General features: G+C 30.2%; 1 protein-coding gene and 1 long non-coding RNA gene across 3 annotated transcripts; both read left to right on the top strand.

The window, feature by feature from the left end:
- The first annotated feature begins 1,514 nt into the window (after positions 1-1,514).
- Positions 1,515-3,898, top strand: LOC129304108 (uncharacterized). 2 transcript variants are annotated; one of them, XR_008591595.1, is made up of 2 exons: positions 1,515-1,931; positions 2,372-3,898. XR_008591595.1 is itself a non-coding variant. In XM_054943753.1 (2 exons), the coding sequence occupies exons 1-2, from the start codon at positions 1,866-1,868 to the stop codon at positions 3,432-3,434; spliced, it is 417 nt and encodes a 138-aa protein (XP_054799728.1). In that variant the 5' UTR covers positions 1,515-1,865; the 3' UTR covers positions 3,435-3,898. The 2 variants fall into 2 exon arrangements, 1 of the variants encoding a protein (XP_054799728.1); XM_054943753.1 differs by having other exon boundaries at positions 3,084-3,898.
- Positions 3,899-15,746: 11,848 nt separating this feature from the next.
- On the top strand, positions 15,747-17,311 carry LOC129298835 (uncharacterized). Its single transcript, XR_008590427.1, has 2 exons — positions 15,747-16,281; positions 16,867-17,311. It is a non-coding gene; the product is annotated as an uncharacterized LOC129298835 (long non-coding RNA).
- Positions 17,312-19,049: the final 1,738 nt, after the last annotated feature.

Raw genomic sequence — 19,049 nt, 5'->3', positions numbered from 1 at the left:
TGCAAATGATCAATGAGGTTGGTGCGCGTGTAGGACTGTCGGTGCCCTGAAAGGACGGCCTTGGATTGTCACAAAACTTTTTAAAAATATTTTTTTATTTATAAATAAAATGCTAAACTTAATTTTGGTTCTCAAAAACATGATAATTCATCATAGAAGGTGAAGCACTGGAAGGACCTGGAGCAGCCATTGGAGTGTTTGGGCAAATTGGTAAAAGACAATCAAATGTTTCACTTGTCTTCTTTTCAAGCTATTTTCAATATATTTCATCAAAATTAAAAAATTTTAAATTTTATTAACTTTATTTTAAATTTAATAAGTTCTTACATCTATCCTTTAATAAAGATTAAAAAGAATTATTTTTAATAATTTTTTTTGAAAAATTTTACTGCAGCTCCCTTGATCAAATTTATTAACAATCCACCTGCTAAAATTCTGAAATATCAGTCCTTGTGAATCCTACTTAGGTTAAATTGAAATTAAAGTTTAAAAAAAAATGACACAAATAACACCGATCTCCTCAAATAACAACAATTGACATAGAGAAACTAAACAACTGATGCATAAAAAATGAAGAACTAGTAAAAAAAATTTACAACTCTTATTAACTACATAACAATATTATAAATATAAATAAGTGAAGCTAGATGTATAGAAAATAAATAACTACTGTAGTAAAAATTTTTAATTTTCATTAACAACATAACAATACTATAAATATGAATAAGTGAAACTATAAGTATGGAAAATAAATAACTAATGTAGTGAAAATTTTTAATTTTTATTAACAACATAATACCACTATGAATATAAATAAGTGAAGTTAGGTGCATAGATAAATTATATCAGAAAAATGAACAAATAATGTATGTATAAAATATTGATGTAGGAAAAATTTATAACTCTCATTAACAACATACCACCATTATAAATATAAATAAGTGAAGTTAGATGCATGAACAATTAATGTAAGGAAAATAAACAAGTTCTGTATAAAAAAATAAACAATTGATGTAAGGAATTGGACTATTCGTTTCATTTTTTTCAAAAACTTAATTGATGTTTTAGAATTTTAATAGGTTGACTCTCCATAAGTTTGGTCGAGATTTGCTGTGAAATTTTGCCTTATTTTCTCGGCAACTAAGTAGGAAGGCTGTGAGTGGTGCTAAAGTGTGCGAGCTTAGCTTTTGTCATTAACTCATTGTACATTTATTTTAATTTTTGCCGTCCCAGCTGGCTTCCTGTGATTCCTTTTCTAAGAGCATGTTTGGATTAAAGGCAAACCTCAATTAGAATGGATTTAACTGCAATTAGGATATAAAATGTTAAAAAAATTTTATTTGGATTAACATGATTTTTTAACCTTAATTGGCAGGTGAATGTGCGTTAATGTTGAAGCTCACTCATTTGACGTTTCTCTTGAGCATTAGCGTTAATGCTCGTTGGAAGCATTAAATACATTTTAAATTTTATTGATTTCTCTCTCTTGCTTTTTTTCTACCAGCTATGCCTTTCCTTTCCTTTGTACATGGTGTCGTGACCTCCGAAGCTGCTTTAAAGCTCACAAATCTGCTTCTTCCTTCAAAACGTTGGCTATACACCTCAAAAGTTGCTTCACAAATCTGCTTCTTCCTTTCAAAACTCTCGACGAGCAGCTTCTTCCTTCTCATCTTTGTGCTTTCAGAATACTCGCTCGCAGATCTGCTTCTTCTTCCTTCCGTTAGTCAAGCGATGCCATCCAGCAGCTCATCTCTACTATGTTGAAGCACCTCCGGCCGATCTCCAACCCTCCATCGTCCGTTCTAGCTTCCACTATGTCGAAGCTCTGAAGTGGTTCTTCTCCCTGACGCATCTCGATCTCCACCATGTCCACCAAATTTGCACTTCCTATCACCAGATCTACTCCCCATCACCTGTCCTTGCCAAGTAAGGTTGTTCTGTTTGTCTCCTTCCTTTATGTCGTGCTCTATTGTTCCTTCTTTGCCTCATTTTTTCTTCCTTGACTTGAATGCTTGGTGATGATCCTCGGTGGCTGTTTCTGGAACTCGAGATCATCATTTTTTTTCAATCCCCTACAATGAGAAATGATATTAGATCGGCTAAATTGATTTGTGCAATGAGAAATGATGTTTCTTTGTTTCCAGAAATGATTGTTGGTGGCCGTTTCTAGGCTTCCTTGCACTAAAGTTGAATGCAAGGTAATTCTGTATGTGGCCTGCATAATTAAAAGTAAAGAAAATGGATGGAAAATGATAGGTAGATATAATATTCAACTTTATTGTATCCTAGATAGAACACTGCTATACCGTTTGTTGGGAGATAAAAAAAACATGCTGTAGGAGAGTAAGAGAATTTTTTCTTTTCATGGCAGGGGAGAGGAATATGGGAAACCCATAACTTAGGCAGTGAAGAATGGTATAGGGTGGTAATTCAACCTTAGCACGTTATATCTCACCTCAACCTTTAATTGATGTTTATTTTAGGTGAGTTATCAGTTTAATGTCATTGACTTGATTGATACATTTAAAAATATGGCATATAGCTCTCTTCTAAGGAATTTATTGATAAAAAGGCTCCATGAATTTGAAAAATGCCAAACTGAAAATCTGAAAATAAGAGTCTTTTGGTAAATTGTGATACATATATGTAGAAATATATATTGATTTTGCATGTTTGTGATGGCTAACTAGTCTATACAACAATGAATAGCAATAAAGGAAAAGCTGTGTGGAATTCAACTTTGACAAAAAATTTCATTAAAGAATGCTTGGAACAAGTGTACAAGAAATAAAGGAAAGGAACTGCTTCCAACAAAAATGGTGGCAGGCAATAATTGAGGGGTTTGAGGCAAAAATAGGAAAAATGTATGAGCGAAAGCAATTGAAAAATAAGCTAGATAACATGAGGAAAGAATGGAACGTATGACATAAGTTGTTTTCAAGGTGGGACAGTGACAAGAATAATGTTAATACTTCAGATGAGTGGTGGGAGCAAAAAATCTTGGTATAGATTAGTTGTTAAGTGTTTTTAAGATTAGAATTTAATTTGAGAATTTTAATTGTTGGTTATTTGAATGGTTGCAGAAAAATCCTCTTTATGAAAAATTTAAATATAAAGGTCTGAGATTTGCAAGAGAATTAACTTTGATATTCAAGGATGTCCTGACGATTGGGGAAACACTTTTTATACCATCTACTACCCAGACCCAAATAGAGGATGATGATGATGAGGATGTGTACCACCCTACTATTGACCTTCAGGAAGGCTCCGGTAATAGTGAAGAGGAGCTAAATTTATCTAACACCACAGCACCTACGAGGGTCACCGATGAGTTGTTGGGCTTAAATATCACCACAAATATCAATGGAACTAGTGGTGACGGAAGTCAAGGCAAGAGAAAAAGGGTGGTAGGCGTTGGTGGGAGGAAAAAGTAAAAGGTCCCTGCATCAATAAAAATAGTAGATGCGATGAGTAAAATGGCTAAGAATAATAGAGCTAGAACAGAGACAGTAAACAAGATTTTGGCAAATGACATAAGAGTTTCTAAGGTTGTGGCTTACCTAAATGGACTCCCAGAAGTTTTTGGTGATAAAGATTTGCATTGAAGATGTGTCAATCTTGTTTTGTACAAGCCTATGCGAGATCCTTACTGGCAACTCAAAGATCATCCTGATCACTTAGTTAATTGATTAAAGCACCAACTCTACCATCTACTAGATTTTATTTCAAAAAATACATCTAGATGAATTTTTATCTAGGCTTATGATGACTTGACTTGTGTTTGACTTGTAGTTGCTTTATTTTGACTTGTATTTGACTTGTAGTTGCTTTATTTTGACTTGTAATTTGCTATACAAATGATGACTTAGTTTGTAGTGAATATTTAACTCTTATCCAATGCTTATCTTATGCTTTATCTTTTATGTTATTGAATGATATTTATATACTATGTACTTTATATTATGCACAAATGATATTTACATACTATTTTACCTTAGGTTTAAAAATCATGGAAGAATCGAATGAATATATGTTAGGTTGGAATGAAGGTTGGGATGTAAATGTGGCTCATCAACTACTTCTCTTGTTACAGCAAGATATAATGAAGTAAGAAGAAATATGTCAATTAGTTAGTGAATATGTGATGCCTTATGTGTGTAAAGAGCCACGGAGAACTAGCATGTAAACAGGACAAATGTGGGTCAATGAGATTTTGCAAGGTCATCCTAATCATTGTTATGAAATGTTTCGAATGAAAAAACATTTGTTTAGACAACTGTGTGTAATACTAGTTGATCTTGGTCTAAAAAAGTCTAAAAAAATGAGAGTTGAAAAAATGGTTAGAATGTTTTTAAATACAATTAGACATGGAGTTGGTAATAGGATGAAACAAGAACGATTTCAGCATTCAGGGAAAACTGTCCGTAGAAATTTTCATAAAGTATTAGCTGCTTGCCTTAACCTTTCCAAGGCAAATACAAAGCCACTTGATCCTTTGTTTCGAAGATGTCATTCAAAAATTCAAAATGATCCACAATATTCGCCATTCTTTAAGGATGCTATAAGAGCAATTGATGGCACTCATGTGCCATGCGTGGTTAGTGTTGATGATCAAATCAAATTTATTGGAAGAAAGGGATATGCAACACAGAATATTATGGCTGTTTGTGATTGGAACATATGTTTTACTTTTGTCATTGCGGGATAGGAAGGTACGGCTCATGATGTTCGAGTATTTGATAATGCCATATCAACTCCTTTAATGCATTTTCCGCACTCACCTCCGGGTATATTTTATTGAAGTCACTATAATTATTATTGCATTGATTTAATGTTGGTCAAATTTACATCACTTCCTTTCATTTAATGGGTAAATATTATTTGGTTAATTCTGGTTATCCAACACTAAATGGGTATCTTGGTCTATATTGTTGCAAACTTTATCACCTTCCAGACTTTAAGCAAGTTGCAAGATTTGCAAACAATAATGTGATCTTCAAGTATTATCATTCAAGTCTAAGATGCACTATAGAAAGAACTTTTGGAGTGTAGAAGAATAGGTTGCAATTATACGAAAAATGTCCAAATTTAAATATAAAACACAAGTTCAAGTTGTTTGTACAACAATGGCAATACATAATTTTATTAGGAGAAATTCAATTACTGATGAGCAGTTCATACAAGCTGAAGATGAAAGTGTAAAAGTCTAGGAGGAAGATACCAATATTGGTAAAACATCCTCATCAAATCTACCCGGATCATTAAGATAGATGCAGCGTGTTCATAATACAATTAAAGATTAACTTGTAAATCATATCAATTAAATATTAATTTATTTTAGGTTTTCATGGTTGAATATTTAAGATATTTTACTTATTAGTTGTGATTTTAAGTTTAATATTTTTTGCTTATTAGTTAGTCAAAAAAATATAAACATACTTATTTAAGATTTAATATTTAAAATAAAAAATTCAAGCTTATTTTTGCAATCAAACATCTCAACTGGTTTTTGAATTAAACCATCCGAACGAATTTCAATTTATCTGACTAACTTAAAAAAAATGATATCTAAATATAAATTATATTATATCAATTAATTTTTTTTCTAACCTTAATTTACTAACTTCAATTAAATCCTAATTTTAATTATAAATTTTTTAATTCAAACGCACTAAATGATTCAACTGAGTCAACGTGAACGCACATGACTCTCCTTTCTTGATTCTATTTGCGCAAAACTCAAAAATGTCATTCCCTATTTTCACCCTAACGAAGATGCACAGCTGGGGTGACCAAGACGGACAGTAATCCCCCTTTCTTTTAATAAATGTGGATCCAATAAATAAATAAATAAATAAATGTGGACCCCCTAAAACTCGGATGTGTGCTGCTCATTGTGATTCCTACTGTATGAGTTTTGTCTGCTGCTGTGATTATGTGCATTGTCCACACGCCAGTCTGCCATTGCTTGGAAATTCTTTAAATGTTGAAGGAAAAAAAGGTAACATTATATTGATTTTGAAAAATCATGTGTTATTGCTGGACAAATTTGTCATGGCGCTTAATCCATTAAAAATTATTAATTGATGAATTTTTGCAAACTACAAAAGACTCCAACGAACCCAATTTATAAATCGGTTTATCTCTCTAATCCACGAATTGAGTTTTGTTTTAATCTTAATTTAAATATGAAGTTAAAGATGACACAAAAATATAAAGAAAATAAAACAAAAACATAAGGATATCAGAACTCATAATTCATTATTGGTCACAACGTATTCTATATATTTAACCAAGATCATCAACTCATGCTTCCACAAAACAATACCTACACGCCACTACAATCATCGTCATTTTTACAACCCGTGAAAATATTTTTTAAAAACAATTTTTAAAAAATTGCTCAAACTTTTCTTCTTATTTTTATATGGAGAAACAATATTTTCATTTTTCCAGCAAACAATTAAATATTTTTACGATTAGTGGAATAGTTGCGACGAAAAATGCTGGGGAAAGAGAGGAGAAACAATTCATCGGAGAAAACATGTACAACAGTTAAAGTAAGACCTAAGAAGCACTTGGCACTTGATCATGTTGATCTCCCTGCATCAAAGAATCACATTTTTATAAGCTTACTTAAAAGTTTTCTATATTTTATTTTAGGAATATATTTTACTATGTATAATTTATCCTGAGACATGGAGAGTAGTTTAGGTCTCATGTAACACCTCATTTAGAAACATCAGACACATGTGTCCTTAGATAATCTTCACAAAATAAACTGAAACAAAACTGTGGGATCACAACATAAAACAAAATAAATATGGGCATAGGGGGCTCAGTCCCAAGTTGCACACAACTCACAACAAGCCCTATATCCGAGCACATACATAAAAAACTGGTCAGACTTCAGGCCCTCATAGTCATAGATAATAAATGTCAAAGCTCAGGTGTAATTAAAAATCATAAATAAAGAATAATATTTTCAACGTAAACCAAAGTTCATCAAATCTAATAAATTCTTGAGGCCACTGTTGAGCCTCAAATTAATAAATGAAAATTGTTACTAGAGTCATGGCAAAATAAATGAGCAAACAAAATGTGCCCATACAAGAGGAGTACAACAAAGCCTCTACTAAGGTTTCCACAAACAAATCCACAAAACCAGTTATAAGATAACATTTCCTTGAGTCCTATGTATGAGTATGAAACAAGCAAGAAAAATGTGAAAAAATGTCTCGTGTATTACTAAGATAAAAATTACATTATATGGATTAATAAATCAATAACCCAACAATGATTAATAATTACTTCTTCTGTTCAAAAATATAAAATATTTTTTTAAGGATTGGATGTTTAAAAATATAAGGCATTTTTAATCTTTTGAGGTGTAATTATTGCCTTTTTTTCAAAAATGCCCTATTGATAATAAATTTATATTTATTATAGAGTGTTTAATAGAGGTAAGTATATAAAGATAGAGTTGGTTGGAAAGTAGGTAATTATTTTATTGGGGTAAATTTAGTTAAAAATACCTTACATTTTTTAACGGAGGAAATATATAATAATATCAAATAATATTTTTTAATAATGATTGATATATATATATATACACACCTAGTGATGATAGAATATTTAGATAATATTATACATGACATCCCCTCAAACTCAAGATAACTGATACTTGGTTTAAATTGGAATAAATTGAATGGTGCCTTAAATAAAATGCTCCCAAGTAAAATGACAATCAATTTCAATATATTTGGTTCGATCATGAAACACATTTTGAGCAATTTTAATTATAGCTTGACTGTTACAACATGTGTTTGTGAAGGAGCTTTGAGATGCTCCTTGTTCATTAAATAACCAATGAAGCCAAAGTACTTCAGCGATCGTGTTGGCTAGTGTACACTATTTGATTCAGCATTAGAGTGAGAGGCTAACATCTATTTCTTACTTCTCCAAGAGATAAGGAAATGATCAAGGAAGATACAAAAACCAATCGTAGACCATCGATCATCATCGCTATATAGTAGTAGAATATATTTAACGATTATTTATAGTTTCTGAGACCCAAACCTTAAAAAACGTAAAGACTATATAATGGGTACGCTTTTAATCGCTATATAGATCATAAGACTCTATAAAAATTATTTTATAAAACCATTATATAGTCTCAAGGAGGAAATGTCACCTCCTCTAAATAACTATGCACTATACATAGGCTATTTTTTAGTAGCATTTATAAATTGACTATATGAATATTGTACATTAATATTAAAAATTTTATATTTTTAATATTAAATTTGGGCTAACTATATTAAATCTGAACTTTTTCAATTGATAATCATATTTTAAAATTTTTTTATAATATTTATAAATCAACTATTTAGATGTACTTTATACAGTACAAATTTAATATGAAAATTATAAAAAAAAATTAACTTTAAGATTAAATTTAAAAAATTTATATTAAATCTTGATCGTCCATATTGGTGATAAGATTTAATAACAAAAATTTATAAATATATTTATTTAAACAAATATAGAATAAAAAGTTAAAATTAAAAATATTTAATATAGACCATCCACATTTTATATGGGAAAGGAGAGGAGGGGTAGTGGAGGAATGGTAAGTAGGAGAAAAACCAAGTCCATAACTTATTTAAGATTGGGGAAGAAAAACATAGCAGTGCTCCACTCCATAATCTTTTAATGTTGCTATAACATAATTGAATAATTTCAAGCTTATGTAACTGATTAATTTATGGCAGAGATTTCAGAGAATAAGAATTCCATCTGAGAAATTTTAATACACCGGGAAGAACATTGAGATTTTGTGAAAGAAGAATGCTACTTAAGTTCAAAAGTCTAAAATTTTTTATCTTCGAAAAGCAATCTAGGTGTCACTTCGCTTCAAATTTTTGTGCTATATTCAAACACATGCTTTGAACTTTTTTTCATTCTCTGTAATAAACGTGTATGAAGATGAACTTAAGATGATGAGGGATAAAAAAACATATCAAGTGAAAGAGGATGAAAATGCCATGCATAAATTAACAATAGCACACTTTTTATTGTCTAATTACGCTGTTGACAACTTTTTTTTTCAGATCATGATAATATATAGTAATTAGATAATAAACATATTTACACCACAACTTTTTGGGATTTCAAAACTATTTTTTCATTTTGTAGGACTTTTGAATTTTGAAAAAATATAATTTTTTTATCCTTACATTTTTTTGTGTTTTAGTATTAACTCTTATGCTTTTATGTGGTAGTTTCAAGTCTCTCAAGTTTGTTAATCCCTATATTTTTAAATGAGACCATAAAGACTTAACATTAGCTAAACTAAACGTGCATAAATTTTGTTACTTTTTATATTAATTTATTAAAATTGTGATGAGTTGTATAAAAATGACTGAAAAAAAAAAATAATGATAACATTAAATTAAAATCCTTAAATGTGTAATGGATAAAGTTTTAGAAGAAAAAAAACACACAATTAAAGTATATAGATAAAAAGATTAGTATTCATTTTGCTTTAACTTATCATAATTTTATCAATTCACTAATAAAATTAAACAGAGTTATGTATTTATGAGTTAGTTTAACTTCACTATTGATGATAAAGTGTAACATTAAAAACATATATACATATGAATTTTAAGGAACTTGCGACAATCAAATAAAAATATAAAAATTAATATCAAAATAAATTTAAGGAGAACAGCTTGTATTTTCCCCGTGATCTTTTACGGAACTCATCAGTGATTTTTCCCATATTTTTTCTTTTCGGTGCGGGGAGGTAGCTTTTTGTTGTGGGAAATACTTTACCCTTTGGTTACTTCTTTTTTCTTTAGCGTTTTCACATGGGTGGGTCCCTTTTCACTGATGAACAGGCTGTTTTGTTTTGATGTTGGTGCAGAACAGACATTGTGACAAGGATAATGAATAAGGCTACCTTAGGTTAGGCTTTAGCATGGTCGCTTTATATTATTGTCCTTTGCAATAATAGTGGACACAGCCATTGACCACAATCTCTTGTCCTCCTTCAGTCGGGCATTGCATTTAATTTGTTCCATATATAAAAATAAATTTATTAATCTGACAGTTTAAATTTAATATGAATAATTTAAATTTAATATTAAAAATTTAAATCAATTTTTTAAATATATTCTGAATAATATAGATATATTTTAAATAAAACAATAAGCTTATTAAAAGTATTAACCTCAATTATCCACTCTGCTTCTTTCACGTCAGTACTATCTGATGATGGAAGCTTGAAATGCCGCACTACCCTAAAAAAACCTACTTTTCCATTTTCATCCTGGCCTTTAAATGGCAGTGTATATAGAAGCCAAAGAAAGTAACGTTTGACCAGGGTGGGAGTGGCCGGACTGGACACCAGAACCGCGAAAATTTGCATGCCCCACCTTTGCTACATATTCGTCTCGAAGCATGTGCTCGGCCTTACCCATGTGGTCCACAGTTCATTTTCTCTTCTTTTGAGCTTAGTTGAGGCATATATGTCAAAGTTCTTTTGCAACTTTGACACTTCCAAAGTGAAATAGCTTTTGTTCAAAACATCCATTCCCTCCTTTTACCTGCATGTATTTTTGGGTTAATTATAAACAAGAATGACACATTTCAAGTTCAAAAGAACAAGAGGGGTTTCTCGCAATATGAGAAGTTCCATGTATACTCTAAAGAACACTTGTATACACAAAAGTTGATTTCTCACAACATATTATGCAAAATGTCGAAATTTTTTTAGTCTAGAGTTATTGTAAAAAATTATTGAATAACTTGTATTTTTTTAAAAAATAAAGGTATTAAATCAACTTATATTACAAAAGGTCTAAACCATATATATCATTGGACTGTTAATGCATATTAAATCATAACGAAGTCATGCAATTTTCTCTCAACAAAGAAAATTTGCATTGTAAGCAAAAGATACAATGTGTATATATAAATGTATATATATAAACGTTGCAGTTAATTGATTGAGTTATATATAAGTTGCAGTTAATTGATTGATTGGTGGTATATTTTGATTAAGAAGAATTTCTGCCAAGTCTCTCATAGTGATTCCAGTTATTTTAAAGTCTAACAAATTTTTAACATTAGATATATGTCTATTTATTTTATAATTTAGTTGAACTTTTAGTTCTTGTGTGAACAGTAATTATTATATTTGTTTTGGAATGAAATTAGTGCCATTTGGATAGTTTGAAGAACTTGAATCTAATGCAATGGTTGGTAAAGTAATTTTAAGTGTTGAATTGCTAAATACAAGAATAAATGCTAGTTACTAATAAAAAGGATTGAAGGAGTATCCGCTATCTTTCTGTACCTTTATAGTGCAAGTGCAAGGGTTTTAGTAAGGTTAGAGTGTTTAATGATTGTGTCGAAATAATTAACCTTCTCTTTAGAAATGACATTCAATTACAACCCTACTTTAACATTCTTGCCAATGTTAGATCTTTGTTGTATAGAGACTAAGCGTGACTATATAGTTGATGTAAAGAGAAGCTAATTTTTATGCTCACTACTTAGCTACAGTTGCTTGTAATTCGATTGATGATTTTCTTACTTCTGATCATTTACTGCCTTACTGTCAAAAGTTGATGAACAATGAGAAGCTGTTAACTTAATTTACTTGTATCCTCTATTTTAAGAATGTGATTATATTTTTCAGTCTAGGTGAAAAGAAGGCTCTATCATGGCCCATTTATTATTCTTGGTCCTCATTTACTTGAGCAGCTGGATATTTGGAATCCTCTCACACCGTTGTTTCGGATCAATTTTTTCCCAAAACTTATACATTTTAAAAATCTAGTTTAGAAAGAGTCCATCATTTTAGATGGAGAATATATGGATATATTCCAATTAGATTTATATTTAAACTAATTTGATGAAAGGAATGAACACATATTAAATTGCTATATGATGAGTAAAATAATTAAAGAAATTACTACATGATCAATGAATAATGTCTTGTAACCCACAACCAAGTTGAATGACTTGTATTATAAATGCACACCATGCATCGGATAATGAAATTCTATACGCATGGTAAATGAAGTTGAATGACTTGTATTATATTTTTTACTTGTCATTAAAAAAAGTCGCACATAGATAATAATGAAAAATATTTCATCTAAACACAAAGAAACTAAAAAATAAAACACCAAGTGTCGCATTCAGAAATGCGATGCGGACGACGCGAGAGCGGAGGTTCCGACCTTCGTAAGGAAGACTGAAGAAATGAGAGTTGCCACCAAAATTTTGAGAGAAATCTTGAAAAACCGTTTAAAGGTGGATAAGTGTGGTCTGCAAAAACAAAAAATAGGTTTGGGAGTCGATTAAGTGTGGGAAAGGTGTTAGGCACCCCACAATACCTGTTTGTAAAAACAGTTACTTGAAGTTTGTTGTGCTATATAAATATGGTTTTAAAATTATTTTAATTACCCATTTTATATTCATATATTTGATATAAAAATAATAAGAATTAAGTGAAAAATGTTTATTTATTTATGGGGAGGACTTAACTCAGAATCTGACTTTGAGGCCTATTTACCCAGCGATGGGGATCAAAGTCCACGTAGTTCGGGATTGGTAATTGTTGATGAAAATATTTTTGAGAAGAAATTAATTAGAAATAATTCACCATTTTTTAAATAAAACAATTTCTAAAAATTTTCATATGTGTGTTTTAAATTGTAAAAAGTGATTTAATTTCAATCATTTTCTCAATTTTTTGAATCTAAAAAAAAAGGTAAAGGGTTTAAAATTTTTTTTTGTTTTTTATATTTTATGATCGAAAATTTAACTATTATACCTGTAAAGCCTTATTGGCTCATACGGTAATACAATTATTCTTTATATCTGCGAAGAATACAAATTCTCGCATGATAAAAGAGTTTAACAACTTAGTTTATTTACTTAAGTTTTTTTAATTATTTTTTTAGTGCATTGATATATACTTATCTTTTTTTAAAAAAAAATCTTAATCATCATACCTTCAAAGTCTTATTGAATTTTACGGTAATATAATTATCCTAAATGTCTGCGGAGATCAAAAATCCTCACACCATAAAAGATTAAATATTATATAAAAAATATTTTAATACGTAATTATATAATTTGTATTTTAAAATATAAAAATCTCAATCGCTATACCTACGAAGTCTTATTGACTTTCACAATAAAATGATTATTTTAAAGGTCGACGGATATTTAAAAATCTCACAAGACCAAAATATTTAATGCATTAATTTAATTAATTAATTAAATTATAAAAAAATAATTATAATTTTATTTACAAAATTTATTTATTTATTTATTTTAAGTTAATGACCACGACATTTGCGAGGACTTATTATCCTTCACAATGAGACGATTAAGCTGAATATCTACAGAGATTTTTTTTAAATCTCTCACAATACCATTCAAATGTTTTAATTGATTATATTTGTAAAATAATAAGAACAAACTCCTTCATTTAACCACACATTTAAAATCTCCATATGAAAATGGTGTCATGTAAAATCAAAATTATCTTCAAAAATTAATCAATTATTATTAAATGAAAATTAAACACATAATAATGTATGACTTTGAGAAATAAAGAAATAGAAATCAAATTTAGGTTGATTAATATTCTTTCATACTAGAAGACAAACTTGAATCTTCTTATCACTTAGCTCAACAATACGTACTAAAGTATCATAACTAAATCAATCTCATTTGTAACAGCATATAAACACATGTTAGAACATATTTAAAGTATGCAATATTATTTAGAAAAAAAAAACAATGTTACAGGGCTATTTTCTCTTCAAATATTTTCACAAATGTTTCCCATCCATACTTGAACGTTTAAAACCTCTAAAAAAATTTTTATTTCAAATACGAGGAGTTATCATCAAGGATCCCTTTCATGATACAAATATACTCACGTATCTGTTGCCAGGTTTTAGAACAAGGATGATATGAAGCAAAAGACAGGTGTGGGGTAACAAGTAGTAAAGCAGAGAAGGGAGAAAGACAACTCAGACTTCTTGCACTGATGGAAAAGGATGGCTAGCTCTTAGTTCTGAATCAAAATGCTGCTCTTTTCTCAAGCAAGACACTGCCTTTGTTCCTTTGACACAGAGAAAGACATCTACTCCTTTTCTTCTCGTTCGTGTTTTCTTTTCTGTGATTTTTGTGCTCTTCTCCTCAGTATATTTTTCTAGTTTTCTCTCTTTTCATCTTAGTCTCAGCTCTCTTTCTCTCTCTTCGTATCAGTTTCCTCCTCTCTCAACCTCTATTTTTTTCTGTCTGCTTTCTCTCTTCTCCTTTTTTTCTGTTTCTTTTTCTCATACTCTGTTTCTCTTTCTTTGTACTCTACTTTTTCTGCATTCTTCCTCTTCTCTCTGTGTTCTCATTTTTGGTGTTCTTCTTCCTCGGAATGCTGCTCTCATTTTTGGTGTTCTTATTCTTCGGACTACTACTCTCGTCTCTCTTCCGTCTCCTTGCACAAGTGCTCTCTTTTATAGTTGAAGCTCCTCCTTCCTCTTGCCGTGCACGTTTCCTTCTTCTTTTCTCTGAGTTTCTGTTTGCATGTGTGTATGTGAAATTGCTTTCTGCGTTTTCCTCTCTCTCTGTGTTTCTCTTTTGCTCATGCGTCTCTGCTGTGCGGCTGAAAGATTAGCTTTCTCCCTCTGCTCTCTGTGTTTATCTTCTTTTTCACTGTCCTTGTTTTCAGCCTAAAAGTGTGGTGTTCTTTCGCTGCGTTTTTGCATGGCTACGTTTCTGCTCTGTTCTGCGTTTCACCTTGCGTGTGGCTAAACAGTTCAGGTCTGCTGTCTGCTACTATTGGTTTCTTTTTCTCTGTGCCTTTCGTGCAAGTATGCGTCTCCTACGCTGAGGAAGATGCCCTTTGTAGCTGCTCTCCATGTCTCTCGGTCGTGTGTTTCATGTGCAAGCTTTGGTCCCTTGTTTTTTCCTTTTCTCTTTCTCTGGTTTTGCGCTGAACGAAGAGCTGGACTGTTGGTTAAACACTAGATTTTCTAGTGTTTAAACCTTTAGTTCATATTCGCTTTCCTCTGCGTCTTTGCCGTGTGTTTTGTGTGCACGTTTCAATCTCTCTTTTGCTTCTTTTTGGTTCTGCGTCTGGACGAAGAACCTGAGCATGGTTTGATCTCTATTTTCTCCTTTTCTTTATCTCCTTTCTACTACATCTCTGTTGTGTTTCGTGTGCATGTTTCAGTTTGTTTTCTTTCTGGTGCGTCTGGACGAGGAACCTGTACATGCGTGATCTCTATCTATTTTTTTTTATTTGCTTCCCACTGCATCTGGACAAATGGACAGAGGTGTTTTTAAAAAAAACCTAACTCTCTTTTCTTTTAGTTTTCAATTATTATTATTATTACTACTACATATGAGGGAGACAATTAGATCTACCAAAAAAATTAAAAATAATTAATTTTTAAGAAATTGATTCTCATAATTTTTTTATTATTGAAATAATTTGAAAGAGATTTTTTTAAAAAAGAAGTTTAAGCAAGGTTATTATTTTTAATTTTAATTAATCTTTTTATTTTAAAAGATACATGATCTTTAAAAGGATTAAATTTTATTTTTATATTATATATATATATATATATTTGAAAATATAATCCAAAAAGAAAATTTTTTTTTTGTATTTTTATATTTTTTGGTTATTAAAAACAATGCTCGGATAAAATATGGTGTTCATACTAAGAAGTAAAATTGTGGGAATATAAAAAAAAAAAAGGTAAGGAATTAATGATAACCTACTCATTTCTTGTATCCCAACCAGATAAATTAGCAATCTGCGTTAAAGCTTCTATCCATCTTCGAACTTCATGTGGAAATCTAACTTCATGGGTCTCAAAAGTTGTAGCAAATTTTCGTTTTGATGTCGCACGTCAGATGGATCTATGCCATAAAAAACTGGAAAAATTGTTTGACCGGAGTCCTTTTTGGATTCTAGGATCTTCTGCAATTCATCCAAACACCAAGAGGAAGAAGCATAATTCGCGGAGAGCACAACAATCGCAAACATAGATTGCTCCATAGCTTGGCCGAGTTCGTCCTTAATAACGTGTCCTCTGTGAAGATCTAAATCATCCTTGATGCTCTATTTGGTTGAAAAGAAAATATGGGAGGAACAAAAACATGAAGAGAAAATAGGAGAGAAAACAGATTTTTCCTGGATAGGGAAGAAAAAATGAGAGGAAAGAAAAAGTGAAAAAAAAAGTGAGATTCATTATTTTTTCTTTTCAACTTTTCTTTTCAAAAGTTAAGAGATTTTGGGAGTAAAATTTTTTTTCACCCTCTATCCTCTTTCTCTCTTTTATTTATTCACGCTCTAATTGTCAAAAGACTATTTAATTATATTAATTTAATTTTAATTAAACAGTTTGATTTATAATTTTTAACTTTTATAATTATGAATTACATTAATTTAACTATTTAAATAAATAATTTAGTCATTGGCTAGATCAAGTGTCTAGAATTATATTAATTTAATTTTAATTATTTGATTTTAAAATATAATATAAAAATATATTTTTAACAAATAATTTGATTTTAAATTAATTTGATTATGTTAATTTTAATATAATTTTTGCTTTCAATTTATTTTTACAAATTTAATTATATGATATATTTTGATATAAGACATTATAGTTATTACGATATCTGTTCATTTTTTTTTTTTTTTATTTTTTTTCTGTCCATCCAAACCAAACAAGTGATAATATTTTTTTTTCAGTTTTCTCTTTTTTTTTTATTTTTTTCTCTCATTTTCTTTCCTTTCGACTTCTTTTCCATCCAAAACAGAGGGTGAAAGTTTCAATTCCTTGTCCACGCAAAGCAGCGTACAAGTGATCGGTGAAGTTGGTGCGAGTGTCGGTGCCTCTGAAACTCAAGAAAACATGATACTTCGTCGGAGAAGATGAAGCAGAGGAAGGACCTGGAGCAGCCATTGAAGGAGCTTTTGGGCAAACTGATAAAAGGGAATGAAATATTCAGCGACGACTGAACGAACTGGGAAGAAGGAAGATTGTGGGTGGAGCAAATCAAGAACACCCAACCAGCTTGACTTGGGGTCAATAGTCATCATCAACTTTTGTAAGGTCACTTGCAAATTTCTACTTTCAATTAATGTTCCCCCTTTTTTTTTGGATAAAATTAAAGTCCCTTTAACCAGATATGTGAAGACCGAAAAATAACTGTGGAACACCACGTAAATATTCTAATTTTTTAAAGATGCTCCTGAAGACAATTATAATCTTATTATTTTTACTAATCCGTCTATAAAACGTAGAATCATCTTAAATTCTAATATGGTTTAATTTTTATATGTTTTATACAGTTCTTACCGTGGCTTTATATTTAAAAAAAATTATTTAAAGATGCCATAAAATGAAAGCTTTGAACTATTGAAAGACTTATTGAGACCCAAAAAAAAAAATATTTTAAATGTAAATATTTTTTGTTGTCTAATGACTTGATTATCCATGATCTAAAAAATAAAGCATGGCAATATAAAGTAATTAGATAATAAAAAATATTTATACCAGAATTTATGCAATTTGAAAAAAAAAATTTCATTTTGTAGGATTTTTGAATTTTGAGAAAATATAAATTTTGATCTCTATACATGCTTTTAGTGTGTTTTGCTATTAATTTATTTGCTTTTATTTTGCTATTTCAAGTCTTTTATCTTTTATTTATTTGTGACGTTAATTTATATATTTTTTAAATATAATTTTAAGGATTTAAAAATGACTAACACGTTTATAAGCTCTATTACTTTTCACAATGAATTGTTAAATTAACGATGAGTTATATTAAAATGAATAAAAAATAAGAAATAATCACAACATTAAATCAGTACAAGTAGAACAGTTTGTATTTTCCCTCCGACCTTTTATGGAGCTCATCAGTGATTTTCCCATATTTTTCTTTTCGGTGCATGGAGGCAGCTTTTTCTTTTGGGAAAAAAAAATACTTTACCCTTTGGTTACTTTTTTCTTCACCGTTTTCACATGGGTGGATCATTTTTCGTGTCCTTTTTCACCGACGAACAGGCTGTTTTGTTCTCTTTTTGACACATAACAGGCTTTTTGGTGAGAATAGTGAATAAAGTTACCTAGCTTAAGCTTTAGCATGGCCCCTTTATCTTGTCGTTTGCAATATGGTGGACGCACGCATTGACCACAATCTCGTGGTCCTCCTTTAATTGCTCGTGCATTGCACTTGCAAACCAGCTGGATATTTGGAATTCAATCACACGTTCACATTGTTTTGGATCAATTTTTTTTTTTGACATGCATGGTACATGAAGATGTAGAGCAATTAATTCCTCTATCTGATAATAATATCATTTCTCTGTCTTCCTGATTACGGATCCCTCAAATAAACCTCGTGAATGTAACTCAATGCTCAATGTTCTTCCCGTCCTTCGTTGACATCGAAAGACATTTTTATTTTTCTTGTATAATAGAAATGAAAAATAGAATGTTGCGCAAGATATTATTATAAGAGCAATCTTATCCAAGTTACAAATCATCAACATATTGTTTGTTTTATTTGGGAAAGAGGAAGAGAGGGGAGGTGTTTTAATAATTTTTATTTAGTTTAGAAGGGGAGGAAGAAGAGGGTAATTATTAATTATCAAATATACCCTTATTTATATATTTACTATTTTATGTACATTTCTAGTTTTTTAGCTTTTATAAAACACATCCCTAGAGTTATGGTTACAAATTCTAAAACAAATACAGCACTTTTTCCAATAAATGAAATTTAAAAAGACACTTAATCACATTGATATGATTTTAAAAATTATTAAATAAAAAGTACAAGTGTAGTGCCGCCTTACTAATTTAATTCTCAATCAAGCACATTACTGATAATTACCAGAACTAACTCAAAAAGATTATCTAACCATATTTAACCATTTAGAAGTATTTCAAAATCCAAATGTATTTATCTCAAAAATTAGGAATTCCAAATTT

Source organism: Prosopis cineraria, unplaced genomic scaffold (genome assembly GCF_029017545.1).
Source record: "Prosopis cineraria cultivar Desert tree isolate PC_DT_omini unplaced genomic scaffold, ASM2901754v1 PC2, whole genome shotgun sequence".
Classification (NCBI taxonomy): domain Eukaryota; kingdom Viridiplantae; phylum Streptophyta; class Magnoliopsida; order Fabales; family Fabaceae; genus Prosopis; species Prosopis cineraria.
The sequence above is the reverse complement of the archived record's forward strand: the minus strand, read 5'-3'. Positions and strand labels throughout refer to the sequence as shown.

What these genes read in the sequence shown, in the direction of transcription:
- LOC129304108 (XM_054943753.1), top strand. Translation starts at nt 1,866, where the DNA reads ATGTCCACCAAATTTGCACTTCCTATCACCAGATCTACTCCCCATCAC. An exon ending in ACCTGTCCTTGCCAAGTAAG is followed by an intron (nt 1,932 to 3,083) that starts GTTGTTCTGTTT and finishes GAATGGTTGCAG; the next exon opens with AAAAATCCTCTTTATGAAAA.